Source organism: Gracilinanus agilis, chromosome 5, assembly GCF_016433145.1.
Source record: "Gracilinanus agilis isolate LMUSP501 chromosome 5, AgileGrace, whole genome shotgun sequence".
NCBI lineage: Eukaryota > Metazoa > Chordata > Mammalia > Didelphimorphia > Didelphidae > Gracilinanus > Gracilinanus agilis.
The window spans coordinates 91,811,701-91,831,495 of record NC_058134.1 but is presented as its reverse complement, the minus strand read 5'-3'; the positions used below and the strand labels follow the sequence as shown (position 1 = coordinate 91,831,495).

At 36.1% G+C, this 19,795-nt stretch overlaps 1 protein-coding gene across 1 annotated transcript; it reads left to right on the top strand.

Moving 5' to 3' along the window:
- The first annotated feature begins 247 nt into the window (after positions 1-247).
- Positions 248-19,499, top strand: INSIG1 (insulin induced gene 1). The gene is made up of 6 exons (XM_044677476.1): positions 248-331; positions 1,412-1,851; positions 4,688-4,812; positions 7,387-7,553; positions 8,180-8,279; positions 17,457-19,499. Exons 2-6 carry the CDS (start codon positions 1,440-1,442, stop codon positions 17,484-17,486), a joined length of 834 nt encoding a protein of 277 aa, XP_044533411.1. The 5' UTR covers positions 248-331; positions 1,412-1,439; the 3' UTR covers positions 17,487-19,499.
- Positions 19,500-19,795: the final 296 nt, after the last annotated feature.

Below are 19,795 nucleotides of genomic sequence, written 5' to 3'. Positions count from 1 at the left end.
GGTGGTCCCTCCCCCTCGCCCGGTCAGCGCGGGGAGGGAGGGGCCGTGGCAGGGGCCCGAGTTGGTTTCGGGTAGGTTGGGACTTGGTAACGTGATTCGGGGGCTTCGCGCGTGCTGATATAAACCTTTTAGCGCCGGCTTGGCGTTGAAGGCGAAACTTTGGCTTCCTGGACGACGCTGCTCTTTCTCTTCCTCGCCTTCTTACTCTTAGACCCTTCCCGCCACATCATCATCCCCTTCCTCCTCCTTTTCTTCTTCCTTCTCCTCTTCTTCCTCGTCTTTTTCTCCTACCTCTTCCGGGCAACCCGCCGGCTCCTCGCCCCTCGAACAGGTAAGACAGCCCCCGAGGGAGGGCCATCCCCGCGGTCTCGTGAGTCCCCATCCCAGGAGCCTCGTCCACATCCTGGCTCCCTCCTTCCTCCCCGTGCCCGTCGGCTTCCAGCCGCTTTTGTCTCCCATCCTCCCGAGCCCGCTTGTTGGGACCCAGTGGTTCGCAAGTGGTTGGATGGAGAGCTCCTCGAGGGCAGCGATCCATTTCTACTTGGGTTTTTTTTTTTTTATCCCCAGCCTTGCTTATAGCAAGTAGGTGCCTGATAAATGGTCCTTGACTTCCTCACCCCAAAGTCTTTGCGGGATGTAGGAGAAGGTTTTCGAGGCCAATAAAAGCATGTCATTTATTAAGTTTAAAAAACAAAGAAATTGCCCTGCATAGAAATTAAGCAAAGCAAGATATGCTGCTTCTCCATCTGGGAGAGTGAGAGTGCTTCCCTTTCGAATGCTTGGTAGTTGCCTTAGTTGAAATGGTCAGATGGTCTCGGGGAGGCCGCGATGGGGGCTTTTTGAAGACGTTCGGTCAGCTGATGTTGTTTCCCCAAAGTTTGACGGCCGCTGGATATGGTATTATTGGAAATGCCTTTGCATTATCCCAGGGACGCTGTAGGCAAATAGATTGAGAACTTTGGTTGGTTTATAAAGAATAGCGTGGGAGCAGGGAGTAGGGAGTTCTCCAATCAGTAGTTTTCAAGAAGAGAGAATTCCAAGCAATTTGCTCATATTCCTTCCTGCAAATGTTTATAGAGTTCCTGCTGTATCTAAGGCACTCTTGGGTATCCCGTTAGATTTCGAAAGAACTCTTTTGTGTAAATCTTTTTGTAACAGTATGTCCATTTTGTTGCTAGATGAAACTAAGGAATAAAGGTCCTTGGTTCTATAGTGTGAATCAGTTGCAAAAACTTGGTAAACCCTTAAAATCCAGCCAGTGCTATGTCTACTAACCCCTTTTATCTATTCTGGGGCATATCCTCTTAATCCATAGAGCAGGAAGGTAGCAGATACCTTGAAGTTATTAGTCATTTTACCTATTTGGAACTGACTTTGTGTCACTATTTGGCTTTTCACTACTTTCTTTTAGGAGATTCTTCCAAGACCTTTGGTGACCGATGCCCAGATTAGACGAACACTTCTGGAGTTGTTCGTGCACGACCAGAGGGAGGCATAAAAACAACCTGAGTCCTGGCACTACTAAACTGGCTGAGAAAGCGGGAGACATGCTAACTCCCTCGGTCTCCAGTGCTTCACTGGTACTGGTGGGCCAAGGTGCCATCAACACTGAAACCACAGATAGGAACAAGAACTCTAATACCAAGAGCAACAACAGTAAAGCCCCCAGTAACAGTTGGCACCATCATTTGGTGCAGCGAAGTGTTGTGCTTTTTGCAGTTGGAGTCTTCCTAGCCCTGGTCCTCAACTTGCTTCAGATACAGAGGAATGTCACCCTTTTCCCAGAAGAAGTTATAGCCACAATCTTTTCCTCTGCCTGGTGGGTTCCTCCGTGCTGTGGAACAGCAGCAGGTAAGTAATGGTAGAGCATTCTAAATAGATAATGGAAGAAGCTGGCAAGCTTACCTATTACCCAGGAAGAATAATTTTTAAGGGGTGATTTATACCAATATTACATAATAAAACTGTTTTGCACAATTTAGTTACAGTTTGTAAAAAGAGCTGGTATTGTTATAGCTTCTTAGTAAGGTAGCATGACATGAATTCAAAACCTCAAAAACTAGTCTCAGGAGCTTCTAGGGCAAAGTTTGAGGAACTCTGAGGATGGAGATGAGGTGAGAAGATAAGGTACTTGTATAGATACTTATGATGTGGCCTCTTCCTGCTTCCCTCAGGCAGCCTGAGGACAACCTTTGATTCTAGTGCAGCAGCAGACATGTGTCATCAGGAGCTAGCTGCCCTGTGATTGGCCTTCCTTAGAACTGGTGAGCCCCAATCCTGGATTGCTATTGGTTCCCTGAGTGAACATGCTACACTGCTAGAGAACTGAAAACAAGTCAGTCACATGTGCTTGGAAGGAGGTTGCTGGGGGAGGAACTTCTGCATTTCCTTATGCCAAAATAGCCCAGTCAATTGCAGCCAAAAACCAAGCCTTTTTCCTAGAATTGTACAATGACTTAGTAAAATAAATACATGGGTGCCTTTCTACTATTTGATTAAAACCTCTAAATATGAAATCCTCTTAACAAAGAAAGGTACGACAAATGAGGCAATAAAAGAATGGAGCTTAGGTAAATGAAAAAAATGTTTTTAAAAGTTATTTTTAAAAAATAAAACATTTCTATGATTGGATTGATTTAGTATCTGTTATTTTTATGATTTTTTTTTTTTTAGTCCTCTAAGTGACCTAATTTTTCTTTGGCAAAGGGAGCTATATGGAGGAGAGGAACTACCCCTTCCAGTAGAGATTGGCACTGGCTGTGCAACATAGTGTCTTATAGTTGTTTAGGAACACTGAGAAATAAATCGACTTGCTTAGGATCACAAAGCCAGTAGTTTCAGAGGTGCCTCATCAGTGGAATCATTTTTAATGTGCCAGAAAATAAAGATTCTCAGAAAATAGTTGTTTTGCTGAAAGAAAGCAAATAAAATCTAGGGGACTGGAGTACAATGAATCTTAAACAACAGGGAGAGTACTTTAGTAAACAAAAATAATAATTTAAACTATATGTTCTAGGAATATTTTCCAGAGGAAAAAAAATTAAGTTTTGATTTATCTGAACAGAAGTAAATATTGTATGATTGCTTAAAATTACTTTTTTAAAAGATTTTTTATGCTTTAATAATTATCCTAGATTTTAAATTTCAGCACCATGGACTTATTAAAATATAACATATAAGCAAAAAATATGCTTTGAACCAAACAACTATAGCAGAACTAAAACTGAAGGATCATCCTTCAACAAATACAGTTGTGACATCACAGAGAATCCAAAACATAATTCCTCATTCATAAGCCACTGCTTGTTGCTATGGTTTTCATTTTTGGGGGTGGAGGGAGTTTGACTGGTGTGGCTGGTAAGTGGCTAACTTCTCATGGACCAATTGAGAACCAAGAACACAATGCACTGTTTTTTAATTTTATGATATTTTATAATTTTCACCTTGCTGCTGGAGTGCATAACTAAGATAAAAGTTTATGCTTAAGTTAGACTAAAATCAATTCTAAAATTCAGTTAAGCTAGAGACAATTTAGAGTCTTTGTAGTTAAGCTCAAATGCAGAATGCCAGGAATCCAAATAAAAAGTGAGGAAAATCCTTCATTAACCTGGTCTTTCCAAATATCAGTATGCGTGCCATTTTCTAAATGAAATATTCCAATTTTTCCATTTCTACCAAATATTTGCTATTTCTTAGTTAAAAAACAATATTAATTAATTGCTTTCTTACCATACCAAGTCTCAGCTTCTCTTTGACTTTTGGTGGCATACTTTGATCCATTACACAATAGAGTGCCAGGTCTTAAGTCAGGAAGACACTTAATAGCTGTGTGACCCTGGGCAAATCACTTAACTCTATTGGCCTCAGTTTCCTCATCTGGAAAATGAACTGGAGAAGGAAATAGCAAACCACTCCAGTATCTTTGCCAAGAAAACCCCAAATGGGGTCATGAAGTATTGGCCACAATTGAGAACACTTGAACAAAAGTACATATTTAACCTGAATAAAAAGGTTCAGCATGGATTTTTTTCTTCTATTCACAGCTCATTCCCTATATACAAAATGATTTTTCCCACTTTCATGCCTGAGTCCCAAAAAGGATGTCCAGGGTTCTGGGGTCCAAACCCCTCCTTAGAGGCCTACAGGAGCAAAGGAATTTACCCAAAGTCATACAGCTAGTAAGCGTTCAGTTCATCTGATGTTCAATCCAATGTTCTTTCCACCATACAAGTCTTCCTTTTACTTTTTGTTAACCTTAGCCCTTTCTCTTAACTTATCTAAATCCTGTGATTCCTTCAGGGCCTATCTTTAAATTTCACCTTCCGTGAAGTCTTCCACTGCTACTCCAAAATAATCTCTCTCCTTTCTCTAACCTATTGAATTTGTAGTCATAACTCATAAAATTTTGGAGGTAAGTGGTAATTTGAGCATAGGGACACTTTAGTTGGATTCCCCTAGTCACATCTCTGTTCAGCTGGACATCTTTTTAACTCAGTCACAATGGCATGGTCTTTTTTTAAACAGCTGTTCTCGTGGGGTTTTGCCTTTTTTTCCAATTTTGGATTATTATAATTTCATATTCTAATTAAGTTTTTTTGTTATAACACTAAGTACTTATAAAAAGTGACTTTGGGTAATATTGATCACTGTTTGACTATGTTTCTTTGCCCTTTTTTTCCCCATACAGCTGTTGTTGGTTTGCTCTATCCCTGTATTGACAGTCACCTTGGAGAACCTCACAAGTTTAAGAGAGAGTGGGCCAGTGTAATGCGATGCATAGCAGTTTTTGTTGGTATTAACCATGCAAGTGCTGTATCCTTTGAAATGTTCTATATATGCAGGGTGTTCATAGGTAATTTTGAGACGTATTTCTTTATTTTTGCTTCTAGAACTACTTTTCTTGAGTTGGCATGCAAAGCATGGAAAATTGGCACTGGAAAGAAACTCTAGACATTATCTAATCCAGTGTTTCCTAACAGGGTTTGTATAAGAAATTTGGCATGCTAGCATCGATTTCTTGCAAACTCTTAAATATCAAATTATGTGCAAAAAATACATGACAATTTATTGGTGTAAAAAACTAATTTTGAAGATCTTCCCTGACCCAGACCAGCATTTTTGGATTCTATCAATATATTTTAATCTCCAAAGTGATCTCTGGCTCAACTAGTCTGAATAATTCTAAACTTTATATATTAGTTTTAACACAGAGGTATCAGAACTGCCAGGAGTGGCTCACAAAACTCCAGTTCTGAGGAACAAGATTAAAGTGTAATTGGGAGATACAATAGTATCATACAACATAGTTAATTTGTGGTTTTCTAAGTCAATGGCTATGCTCAGGAATCCATTTCTATTTTGATTTTAACACCATTGGTGATTTAATATACTTAAGAATATTTACTTTTGGGGGCAGTTGGTGTAGCTCAGTGGATTGAGAGCCAGGCCTAGAGACAGGAGGTCCTAGGTTCAAATCTGGCCTCAGACACTTCCTAGCTGTGTGACCCTGGGCAAGTCACTTAACCTTCATTGCCTAACCCTTACTGCTCTTCTGCCTTGGAACCAATACATAGTATTGATTCTAAAGTGAAAAGTAAGGGTTTAAAAAAAAAAAGATTTTATTTTGAAATATGTTACTTGAGTTGATTAAAGTTCTCTAAACTTGAGGTGTCATTTATTAGACTTTTCAGTAGTTAGGAATTAAGTTTTGAGGTTTATTTCCTATGATGCAGTATTTTGATGATTTTTAAATCCACATTGTAAAGGCATATATATGTAGTTGAATTTAATGGATCCATTAAGAAATCTTTCTTACGTGCACTTCAGACTTGTACTTGAAAGGCAATGTGTTATAATGGAAAGAACATTGGTTGAGCAGTCTGGAGTCAAAGATTCCAGTCTCTGCCATGCTATCAATTTTTTTATGTGATCTTACAAATCACTTATTCTTCCTCTACCTCAGTTTTCTCATCTATAAAATGATATAGTTGGACTACATGACATTTAAAGTCCCTTTTAACTCTAAATCTATTATGCTATAACTAGGTGATCTCAAAATTCTCCAACCCTGTTAATGACTTTCATTTCATGATTATTCATGAGGAATAATAAGAACTAAAGATAGAATTGGTCTTATGCTAACAAGTGATAATAGAAGGCAAGAGTAGTAATCATAGTAATAATAATAATAACTAATATTTATATAGCACTGTCAGGCACTGTGATGAGCTCTTTTACGTGTTACCCCATTTGATTTTCACGACAACCCTGTGGTATAGTGGCTATTATTATTATCTTCATTTTCAGATGAAGAAACTCAAAACAGAGGTTGTGACCTGCCCAATGTCACATTTTTTCATCTAGAGTGATTTAAAATCCACATTGTAAATATAGTAGTATATAGTTGAATGTAATGGTTCCATTAAGGAATTTTTCTTAGACCAACTTACAGACTTGGAAGACATGATAAAATGGAAAGAACATCTATCTGAGACTAGACTTGAATTTAAGTCTTCCTCACTTCAGGCTTAATATTCTATCCACTGAACCACCTAGCTGCCCCAAGTAAATGGCAGTAGTAAGTACTCATAGTAAGGCACAGTGGGCTGGCAGAAGACTCACTCTACTCTGGCCACTGCTTGAATCCTACCTCTGGAAGGAAGGGCCAAGTCAAAATATTGATTTTTCATGCCAAATTAATAAACTACCTTATTAATCTCAGAATGTTCGCATTTAAAAGGTATAATCATCTCTCTCATTTCAGAGATTAAAGATGTTGCTGACAAGGAAAAGATGTTATGTTGTATCTTATGAGCCTCATAAATTAAATGCATTTTTTGTCCCGGTTAAGTAGTAAGCTCTTAAACTGTATGTACAGATTTTTTGGAATGAGTATTAATTATTTCCTGATGCTATTCTGAACTGACCCTTGCCAGGTGTCATAAATTACTCATTTGTAGCTGTTCTTAAAAATAGTTATTTCTAACTTGATATTTTTGTAGAAAAGTAGTAAAACTGTCTGGCTTATAAGTTGATTTTCAGGCTTATGGAATATTGTAACATATTAGGAAAAGAACTTTGGAAAACATGGTTTTTCACTGAATAATCACCGAGACATACCTTTCATTGATTGAAATGAACTTTTTCCCCTCCCCCCCAAAACAAAAAAAAGATGAAGTTCAATACTAGATTTAGTATCAAAGAAGACACTTTGGCTTCCAGGATCTCTTTCTCTCAATTCCCTTATCAGAAAAGGAGTTGGACTAGGTAGTTTCTAAAGTTCCCTTTCAGCTCTAAATTCTCTGATGATAAACCCATGGGGTAGTTAATCAAAAAGTTACTCTTAATGTTAAATATTAAAGTTTTCCTTAATTTGTACATAATCAGAAACTGGATTTTGCCAATAATGTTCAGCTGTCATTGACTTTAGCAGCTCTGTCTTTGGGCCTTTGGTGGACATTTGATCGGTCAAGAAGTGGCCTTGGGCTGGGAATTACAATAGCTTTTCTAGCAACTCTGATCACTCAGTTTCTTGTATACAATGGTGTTTATCAGTGAGTATATTGTTGCAAAACTTGACTTTTTAAAGCTATTTGTGTTCTAGATATTGAAACTTATTTTTTATTTGCTTATGCTATCTATAATTAGACAGAAATTTTTTTCATCTCATTTGACTCATAAATGTGGCATGAAATTCTACAAAGATATTCACTCATTCCAGAATCTATAGATATATAATATTTTGCTCTTCAGAAGTGTATTTGGGCAGTGAAACATGTTTTTCATGAGATGATGGTCGAGTCATAAAAGCTCTAGCCTTGGCTCTAATAAATCAGGTGTGATCTCCAATTATATTTTATTTTTTATAAGTTTACTTACAGGGGCAATTAGGTGGCTGAGTGGGTTGAGAGCCAGGCTTGAAGACAGGGGATCCTGGGTTCAAATTTATCCTCAGCTTTATGACCCTGGGCAAGTCACTTAACCTCAGTTGCCTAGCCCTTATCATTCTTCTGCCTTGGAAGGTGAATACTTAATATAGATTTTAAGACAGAAGGTAAGGGTTTAAAAGAGAAAGTATGTCTGCATCCTGAATTGAGTTAAGTTTTTCATTTACATGTATTTTTAGTGAAATTACCAACCAAATAAATCACTTAATAAAGTCATTCTTTTTTTGCTTTAGGTATACATCTCCTGATTTTCTCTATATCCGTTCTTGGCTCCCATGTATTTTTTTCTCAGGAGGAGTAACAGTAGGAAACATAGGACGACAACTAGCTATGGTACGGTAAATAAAAGCATTCTATAGTCTGTAAGCTTTTTTATTTCAAGCACAAAGAACAAATTCTAATGACTTGCCATTTATTTTCGGTAGCTGCTTGAGTAGAAATAAGAAAGTTTTCAATGTTCTTACCTACTACTTATTCATTAGATATATTATCACAGCCTTCTGCTGACTTGTTGATTAAAAAGTTTAATGAGACTTGGAATTTGAACGGTGGGTGGAGATATATATATATATATATACACACTTTTCTTAAGGAGTGTTATTAGATTGGAATAATGTAGGGAGACCCTAATGAGTTTTCCCAGCATTTAATAAGGTCAAAAATAAAGTTAGTATCAACAAGTTCTAAATAATTCTTTATAATTAATAATGATAGGCATCTTTGTCATTAAATAATGTCATATCCTAGCACATTGAACTTTTGGACCTATTTGTTTGACTTGTGGGGATTTTTTTGTTTTTTAATCAGAGAACTTTAAAAAAGCATTTAGAATATTATAAGCAATCAGAATTGGAAATTTAATAGTAGTTAAATTTCAAATTTTATATATTTTATAAGAGAGTCAAACATAAAGAATATAAACACTGTAGAATAATAGCCAGCAGCTTAGATTGTTAACATAACATTGTATATTGTAGTGGCAGCTAGGTGGCTCAGTGGATAGAGAGAACCAGGCTTAGAGATGGGCCTCAAATCCGGCTTCAAACATGTCCTAGCTCTGTGACCCTGAGCAAGTCCCTTAACCCCAATTGCTTAGCCCTTACTGTTCTTCTGCGTTGGAACCAATATTTAGCAGTGATTCTAAGACAAAAGGTAAAGGGTTTTTTTTGTTTTTTTTTTAAGAATGTAACATTTAATAGCTTTTACCAATAAATTGTAATATTTGACTAGTGATTGCCAGCCCTTCTAGATGTTAATACTATCTTGTCCTTTGATTTCGCATATTTTCTTTCTCTAAAACTGTAATGTAGCATTTAATTAAATTAAAATTGATTTTTTTGTTGTTGTTGTTGAGAATTTACTCTGATGGCTTGTAACATAGTTGAGCATACTAAGATGCCTATCAGCAGGTTACAGGGAATGTAAATATTTTGATGTAGATCAGTGTTATTCATCAAAAAAAAAAAAAGACAAACATGTATTGAACACTTAACTATAATTAGCCAACACTCTCCTAACACCTTATAGATCAGGAACATCCTAAAGGGATTCTAATACTTTGTAAAACAAAACTTCAAATAAGGAAGGAAAGAGAGGACATTGTTGAATAAGATGTGATCACTACAGTAAATGCCCTGAAAGATCAAACTGGTCACCCAGAGCTAAGGTAGTTGAGAAGAGGCAATGCTAGGAATTAAATAGAGAAGAGGGAATGAGAACAAGGGGAGCCATGAAAGCAAAGGCATGGAATTCAGATTGCCTGTACATGGGCTTGGGGAATAAAAAAATAGATTAATTTAGTTGGAAGGCAAGATTTATTTAGGTTAGTTGATAGACTAGGAAGTTTTAGATGAAGAGACTTATGGAGGGCCTTGAATACTAGACTAATTATCTTGTATAGGTAATAATAGGAAGCTACTTAAGGGTTTGAGTGGGAAGATGACAAACAGAAGACTATTTTAAGAACACTAATTTGGTGACCTCAACTGAAGTCCTATTCCAGTGACTCATAGTGGCATAGAAGTGATTGTGGGTGCTTGAAAGCTATGCCAACAGAGCCCAAGCTTTGGCAGGATACCAAGATGAAATGACATTCAGTACATTATGTTACCTAAGAACCATCCTAGAGAAGTTCTTTGAGACTCACTATTAGGAGTTTGGACACCGTGTGACTTTTGAGCCCCTCGCTTATTGAAGCAATCCATAAAGGTTCTGAAAGGTTAAAATCTGTAATGACTTCTTGGAAGTGGGGCTGGAAGAGTACTACCCCTGATGTTACCACTCTTGGGGTATTTGTATAAACTGGGAAAGAGTAGAAAGAACAGTCAAGATACTTGTAATATAGCCACAGGTACAGGGCTAGCAGGGACCTTAGAAGTCATCTTAGTTCAGGCTCTCCTTTTTACATTTGAGGAAACTCGGGTCCACAGTGAGGAGTGACTTACCTAAGGTCATGCAGGTTGAAAACAAGTAGGATTCAAATCCACATTCTTTGAATATACACAGATTCCACTCACTGCATGGTGCAGGTTGATGATGTTGGCATTCTAAATACAAACTATTAAGAGATCACAAAAGTTCTTAAACTGTACAGGGTCAAAAAATCATGATGCAAAATTAAGGTAAGAGTAATTTAGATAAAGTGACAATATTTTAGATTAGAAATTGTTTGGAAAGTTATTGAGCAACTTAATAACTAGCAGTAAATATAATAATTATGGTGTTTTCACTTTTTCTTATCCACTCCAGTAAAATTCATTTTCTGACTATTAATGCTTATGTCAAAGCTGTTTAAATCCAACCTTATAAGAAATATTGAAAAATAATCATCAGAATTTCACTTTGTGGAGTACCTCCACAGTATTAGTAAAGACACAGCATGGTGTAGTGAAAAAAGAGCATTCCTTAAGTCCAGAAACTTCAAGTTCAAAATTTGCTTGTAATTCCTATTTGGCTGTATGATTTGCTTAAATCGCTTTATGTGTCTCAGTCTCCTTGTCTAAGTCACATTTATTAATTCATGTGAATTGTAAAATGTGTATAATAATTCGTGTTGCAAAATGTGAATAATTGTACTACTTAGCCCTAACATTCATAATAATTCTTTACTAAACAGGTTAAATTATTACAGGAACTTGAGGTATCTTTTATTGGAATAACTTTTTTGACAAAGCTCATTTTAATTGTTTAAAGCCTGTACATGAAGAGATTTGGAGGAAGTTCTTTTCTGCTCAGTGCTAGACTAATTTTGTAAGGGAAAAAGCATTGTTTTGGAAGAAGACAGTCAGGGTCCAGGAGCTACAGCCACCTATCCTAGAAGAGAGGAATAAAGTATCTGGCTTCAAAATACGATAGCTATCTAGGGCAATGATGGCAGAACTTTTAGAGATCGACTGTGTGGAGAGGGAGAGGGGAGCAGCTCTTCTCCACATCTCTTTGGCTTTCTAGTAACAAACTAGTGCCAACATGGGTTTAGGGTATAAAAATCTCTGGATGTTATTCTAATCCTCCTATATCATATCTACCATTGTTAATGAAGCTTCCTGAGCAAAAACATATGAACTTGAAATAGACCTTCTTTATTAACAGAAGTGTATCACTTCACAATTGTATCCCATTTAATGTTATTAGAGTTTATGAATTACTGATACAGGAAAAAGTGTTACTGGGAACAGTTGGATAGGAACAATGATATATATTTGTGAAGAGTTGAATAGAATTTCATTGGGATTTTGTGAGATACTGGTATTTGGTCACAGTTGTAAGATTTAAACTAATAACAATAACTCCAAGTATTAATTTTATAAAGTTTATTAATAATCACTTGAGTAGAAGAAATCTAAAAAAAAAGAAATAGAAGTTCAAAGCCTAATTTTCTAACTAAAGTAAGACCACACATATAAATTCTTTTGCCTGGCTGGGGAAAGAGAGAGAGAGGTGGATGCATGTAGTATTCTCCCTCAGCATAAGCATGCAAATGGGATGCTGGGTAAGAGAGTCCTGGGGAGCAAATTCTATCCACACAAATCCCCCCTGTGATTCCATTAGGAAGCAAGCATGTTGGAATCTCCCAGATTTACATGCCTACTCTCCCCAATGAATCATTACACATAACCAGCTTAAATCTCTAAAGATCTCTTACTAAAAGTACATATAATATTGTACTTTCTAAGGGGAAATTAACAATTTGGGAATGAGAGGGAAATAAAAGAGAGCAAAACCAATGTTAGGCAGGTGCATTAACAAAAAGCCAATTGGGGAAAATCCCCTTTGGCATAAGAGTGTACATTCAGAATAAATGTGTTCAACCCCTCACAGTTCAATTCACTACATCCCAAAGTCCATTCTGGATCTTTTGATGCGTGCAGTGTGGTTTCTGCAGGCATCTCCATGGTATGGTACCTTTTCTAAATAATTCACTTTCTTGATTCGGGGAGTTAGCAAGTTTCTTTTCCTGAAGTTTCTCTAAAAGATTTTAAACCTTGCATTATAGGATAATTATACAATTCTCCCCAGAGGAGGGTGTTGACCAACACCCAGATCACCCCAGGATACATGGCTAAGTTATGAGGTATATGAATCAATTGTCAAAAGAAAGTCAAAAACTTTTTTTAAAAACCATATAGTCCCTTCATGGTCACCAAAAATGTGATTCAAATTCATTAATATCAATAACTCCAAGTATTAATTTTATAAAGTTTATTAAATAATCACTTGAAGTAGAAGAAATCTAAAAAAAAAAAGAAATAGAAGTTCAAAGCCTAATTTTTTAACTAAAGTAAAGACCACATTTGTAAATTCTCCTGCCTGGCTGAAAGCCAGCTTTAGCAACCATATTAAGGGAAGAGAGAAAGAGGCAGAATTGTATCAAAACTTTATTTTCCATAGGTATGCACGCAGTGTTGGCACTCAGCATGAGCATGCAAATGAGATGCTGGGTAAGAGAGTCTTGGGGAGCAAATTCTAGCCACACACAGTGTATAGTATATTTTGCAAAATAAGCATGTGCTAGGTCTCTATTGATTCAGGAAAAGCGAATAGACAGAAACTTGAAGAATAAAATATTAGCAGAATTTTTGGTTAAATTAATATAAATAGAATTTGGAAGTTGTAATACTGCACTATTTGAAGGATGTGTGATTTCATCAGTGAAGGTCTTCTTCATCACACCAACCAAGATCACCATGTAAATGTAAATACAAAAAATAATAATAATACTAATGCACTTTTCCCAGCTGTGTGACTGGGGGCAAGTCACTTGACCCCCATTGCCCACCCTTACCAATCTTCCACCTATGAACCAATAGACAGAAGTTAAGGGTAAAAAATAATAATAATAATAATAATGCACTTTTTTTCTCACCAGTCTTTTTGTTAGTTTGCAGAATAGTGAATGGAATATTAAGTCAGTTTTGGTGCTTCAGTAGATGGTCTTCTTGAGCTACTGTGGCCAAAAAAGACATTGCTTCCAACCAGCCTAGCAGTGATCTTTTATGAACACAGATAGGCTGGGTCCAGAGCAAGAGACAAACTGTCCATCCCTGGTAGCTTTTCAAACTTGGTAAAACTTACCAGACATCATCACACTGTTGTCATAGCTTCAAGAATGTGTAGTCTTTACACCACTATGAACTATCAGTGTATGCCTTTTTGGTGAAAGAATAATTACATATTTTTAAATGATAGTTTCCCTCCTTTAAAGACCTATTCCAGAACATCACTGTTATGGAAGTGATCCTGGTTTCTCAGAGGCTATGCCAGTGGGACACAGATTCTGACGAGTCTTATTATCTGGAAAGGCCCATTTGACTATATTGAAGGTATTCATCACTAGAAAATTTTTCAGTGTATACTGATTTTCCAGCCACAGAAACTCACAAAGGCCATCTAATTTCAAAAGAGGTTGTGATCTATAACAACAGTGGAGGGAGGAATACCCATACCAATGAAATCACATATCTTACACACACAACGTGGCTTGCATTGATCTGATTTTAGTTTTTTAATAGAAGGAAATGAAAAAAGAAGACAAAATTTAAACCTGTCACCCTTAGAGAAGCCCTTGAGAGTGTTTTGGGAAAATTATCTTGGTTAACTTCATGTATTCATGGTATATTTTTAATTTGGGGTAATCGGGTAAACAGGATACCATTTAAAAGTTGTTTGGCTATTTTGAGAAAGTATAAGTAATTTTAAAAGTAGAGTTATCCAAATATTCCATGGTTTTTCTGAACCATTTTTATTTTCTTTTCTAATTTATCTGTCTTCTAGATCTACTAATTAAATGAGTTCAATGGAAGCAACCTTGTGTGCTAATTTCCCCAAACAGTAAGACAAAGGGCTTTTTAAATTATAAATTGTCTAGACTACAAAATAAATAACATACTTTTTTGCTTACACATCATTTTGTTAGTTTGCAGAATAGTAGATGAAATATTAAGTCAGTTTTAGTTTTGAAATTTTAGCCCCCTTTCATAAAGAATTCCGAAATCAGATTTTAAGATTCATATTGTCCTCTTACTTAGCTTTCCATGGAACAAAATGTTTTGGAGAGTTATTCAGCTTTTGATTAGCTCTTCATGTTTTAAAAAAAATTTTGTAGATGGGCTGCTCACATACACTGAAATCTTTCTGTTATCAGTTTTAAAGAAGCATTTTGTGTACTAATTTGGGCCATCTAGAAGTAGTCAGAAGAAATTTATCATAAAAAATTTGGCTTTAAGCTATTTATGAGGCTGAAGTCAGCATTCTGTACCAGATTTGTACATTATATTTTCAGAAATGTAATGTTTGATCATAGCTTTTTATGAAAAGTTAGTGATTCAGTTGGTGGGGCTTTGAATGGCTTTTAACCAGAAGTAGATGAGATCTTGTCTGAAAAGGCTTCATAAAGTGAGTCTTAATTAGAACCAAAGAGAATTGGAGAATATACTGTCTGAAGAGGAAGATTGATGTAGGCTATATGTGAGGTAGTTGGAGGTGAGACCATGTGCAGAAAATAGTCAATAATAGAATTTAATTGGAGTGCAGAATATGAATGTCAGGATAGAAGATTTTAGGCTTTTTTATCACCAAGATGATTATATTACTTTTAGTCAAAATTGTGTTTTTTATTTAAAGAATGTATTTTTAAAATTATGTATAAAAATTTTTAACCTTTGTTTTTATAATTTTTAATTCTCTAAATTCTTTCTTTTTTTTAAACCCTCATCTTCCATCTTAGAATCAATACTCAGTGTTGGTTCCAAGACAGAAGAGAGGTAAGAGCTAGACAGTGGGGGTTAAAGGACTTGCCTGATATCACACAGCTAGGAAGTATCTGAGATCAGATTTGGACCCAGGACCCTCCTGTCTCTGTGCCTGGCTCTCAATCCACTGCTTCTTTGCTCTCTTCTAAATTCTTTCCCTCTTTCCCCTCATCTGTTGTTGAGAAGGCAAATAGTTTGATATAGGCTATATGTGCATTCATGCAAAACATTTCCATTAGCCATGTTGCAAAAAAGAACCCAGATCTCTCCTCCACCCCCCAAAAAACAAAAAACAAGAGAATTGAAGTTTTTTAAAGTACACTTTTATATTCATATTCTATCAGTTTTTTTCTCTGGAGGTAGATAGTTCTTTTTTTTTTCATTTTTCATCATAAGTCCTTCAGAATTGTCTTTATCATTATATTGCTGAAAATGGCTATGGCATTCATAGTTGATTATGCAATATTGCTATTACTGTGTGTGGTGATCTCCCAGCTTTTCTCACTTCCCTTTGCATCAGTCAGTTCATGTAAGTCACTCCAAGTTATTCTGAAATTATCCTGTTCATCATTTCTTAAAGCATAGTAGTTAGTATTCCATCACCATTGTATGCACCACTCACTCAACTGTTTCCCAATTAATGGGCCTTTCTTCAATTTCCAATTCTTTGCCATTACCAAAAGGGCTGCTATAAATAGTTTTGAATGCCTAGGACCTCTTCCTTTTTCTTTTTTCTCTAAAGGGTTTAGTTTTTAGCTCTTTGAGCGTAGTTCTAAATTGCTCTCCAGAATGGTTAGATCAGTTCACAGTTCCACCAACAAGGACACTAATACACTGTTATTGGAACTATGAATTGATCCAACCAACAAGAATCTATTTAGCACTTACTGTGTTCCAGGCACTGTCCTAGGGATACAAGTACAGTCTCTGCTCACAAGGTGCTTAGATCCTAATGAGGGAGACATCAAGTACATGATGAAAAATATAGCATAAATATGAAATAAATACAGAACAGTTAAATATAAGCTTTTTCGGGAGGGAGACCACTAGCAGTTGGGGGTAATCAGGAAAGGCTTTATCCTCAAGGAAGAGAAAGATTTTTAAAAAATATATATTTATTTGTTTCTTAAACCCTTACCTTCTGTCTTGGAATCAACACTGTATATTGGTTCCAAGGCAGAAGAGTGGTAAAGGCTAGACAATGGGGGTTAAATGACTTGCCCAGGGTCACACGGCTGGGAAGTGTCTGAGACCAGATTTGAACCCAGGACCTCCTGCTTTCTATCCACTGAGCCACCTAGCTGCCCCTAGAGAAAGACTCTTAAGGAAGATGTAAGGAGAAGTGCATCCCAGGCATGCAAGATGGCCATAAATGCTCAGTTCTCTACTAAAGATATTTCATTCTAATTAATTTGCAGTGTTTAGGCAATGCCAATGAAACTTACAGAAGCCAGTTGTGATGCTTATTCTATGCTTTCTGAACATGACTGCTTTTCCTAAGCCTTTTATGTGGTCATATTCATGTGATTCCCACGAAACATGCCATGACATTGATATATAAAGTTACTTGAATTGAGTTGTCAATGAGTGCTTCCCCTTGTATAGATTTCCATATGATCCTCGGTCATCAATCATTCTGCACCCTTCTATGGTTCTGGTTCTCATGATCTTATCTGTGTGTTTCTAGAACACAGTCATCAGTACGCAGAAATTCTTGGATGACCATCCCAGGGCAGCTTTGGTAGTGCTAACATCCTGATACAGCTGAAGATCTAGGAAATGTTCTCTTAACACGGAGCTCTTTGTTCTCCTTAAATAGGAATATAGAAAATGGTTTAAATAAAAGGGATCCTATTTCATAATACTGCTCTATTCCCTTGGTGAGAGAAATAAATCTGAGAAGAGTCTTATTATTAGTAAATAAGCTGTCAGAAGTCTCCCTTCACTGCAGGTGAAAAGACTGGCTAAAACAGTGAACTTGAAATGTTTAGCCAGGGAGGGGAGATTCCTTTTTGAGCACCATCCACACTGGGGTCACTTGTGTGTATTCTTTGGTGACTCAGAATATTGCTCCTGTCTAAATCTATGCATAATCAGACTTTAATAGTTAACTATAAATCATTGGTTTTATTTTTCATCTGGTTTATCTAATTGTGTATATATGTTTTAAAAAAAATGTTGTAAGAAAGTCAGCCAGACATCTGGTGCAAACTGCCGTTGTTTCAAAGTGGATTTTCATTTATTGTCTCTCTTTTCTTTGTAGGGGATTCCTGAAAAGCCACATAGTGACTAAAGCCCTCAAACTACAGATGCCAATATTTAAGCAGAGATGGGAAGAGGATCTGTGATACTGGATTGTGATGGAAGATTTTTTTTTTACCCTGGAAAGTCTATTTAGATTGGGCCAACTACACAAATGATTTGGTGCAGGACCATAGGGGTGGGGGTGGGGTTAAAGATGGTGGAACCAATTTTAAAGTAGCCAAGTGGAAAAATAACTGCTTATTTTGACATTTTACCTCGATTGACTGCATAAGCATTTGTACCTGGCTATGCCCTCAAAAGATTTAATGTTAAATTGTTGGGGAAGTTCAAAGAGACAGCAGTTTTCTAAGTATTTGATTTCATTTAAGTTATTGAAACAGTTGCCATATTTCAAAGCCTTGAACTAAAATTTCATTGCAAATTATTCTGTTTTGTATTTGTGCCCAAAAAAGGTAGATTGATGGTGCTTGACAAAGGTGAGGTATGGGGTAATAGGAATAATATTTATCCAGAAGATTAAAAATAGGGTTGTGTTTAAAAAAAAATAGAGGTGATCCATGTCGGGTTATAGCGTTATCTAAATGCTTCAGGAATTGTGCCCTCATCTTAATGCTGCAATAGCGCACATACACACCCACACACTCATGTATATCAGCAGTATATCAACTCTACTTTTTATCCTAACAGTGAGGTTTTATGTAGACAATCTTATTGGAAGCAAATGGCAAAGAAAAGTGTCAGTCCTCCAGTGTGTTCTGACATCTTTACCTCTGTTAAATTCTCTCTGAGATTATAGACATCCAACAGTGGTAACTGTGGATCTCTGCCATTTGCTTCATTCTAAATGAGCCGAAATTATTTCTGTATTTCTCTGTTACTATAGAATAGAGATTGCAACTTTTTTCACAGCCCTATAGGATTTGCAATCTGTGATTGCCTTGTAAAAAGAAGAGTGCATATGTCACTGCATTAAACATTTGGTGTTTCTAAATATCAATTTTATTGGTGAGCACAATGTATTCAGTTAATGGCATAGACCACATTAGACCTAATTTGCAAGTATTGGGTCTTAAACTTAAAGTGCAATGTATATTAAAACCAATCTGAGCCTTGTACTCTCTTCAATATTTATTCTTTTTTTTCATATGAGATGTTAAAGAGAAGGGTTCAGCATTCATTTCAGTACTGCATGGAGGCAAAATTCAGCAATAATTTCTTTCAGTAGAAAGGATATTTTATTGTTGTGCCTTCCATTTGAACCCTAATCCTTTGAGAAACTCCAGTTTTGTGGTTATGGTATAGTTGTAATTTTTACTTACGTGAACTGATTTTTTTTATATTATGCAATATAAGTGTTTGGTTTGTTTCAGATCTTGTTGAGGTGATTTTTCACATCTGACTAATTGGCTGTCCTTTTAAATTGATGTCAACAGAATGGTATCTTGGGCTAATAAATAGCCTATGAATGTGTATTTGTGTATATTTATGTGGTAGTCCTTTTTTTTTCTCTTTTGAGGAAAATATAAATGCTCTTGGTGCAAAACTCTAGAAAGCTGTAACTGAAATACTTTATAGCAAAGTTGCAAAAGTGGGGCAATTCTCAACTTGCAAAAGATCTCTTATAAATATTCTAAAATTGAAAATGAATAGTGATGTGAAAATGTTTTGTTTTTAAAATAGATACTCCTTTCAAAACCAGAAGTAATTAGCAACATGCAGTAATTGAATATATAAATTTATACTTGATCATGCATAAGCAGTGTTTATTTTTCTCAATTAAACTGGAAATTATTCTGTACCTATTAGATTCATTACAGCCAAAAATGTGAATCTGAAGTTCAGTTTTTGCCAATTCTTGTAGCAAGTAAACAAACCAAAGTGATCTGAGTTTGTAAAAATTTATGAGCAAAATTTGCACTATTCCGAATTTGAACTGGAATGGAAGATTCACATTGACACAGAAGTTTTCAACAGTGTGGTGTTTTTTTTTTGCATTTTTTTTACTATTATTTCAAGAACTTATTAAAAGGTTCAAGACCAACTGATTGTGCTTGTGGAATTTTCTTTTTAAAGGGAAAAAAGGCCATGTCTTTAGATGTCCTCAGGTGTTTATAAAGACAAATGCAGAAATGGGGATAAAATCATTTCCAAGATATTAGTGCATGCTTATGTAGGTACTGAATTTTAACACACAACCACTAGTAAAAAAATTAAGTATAGTTCTCCTCATTCTACAAAGTAAAGGAAATGAGCTCTTAATTTATCTCCAGACTTAAATGGGTGGGAAGAATGTGTGAAATTATCTCTGTTCCCTCACACACACACACAAACACTAAA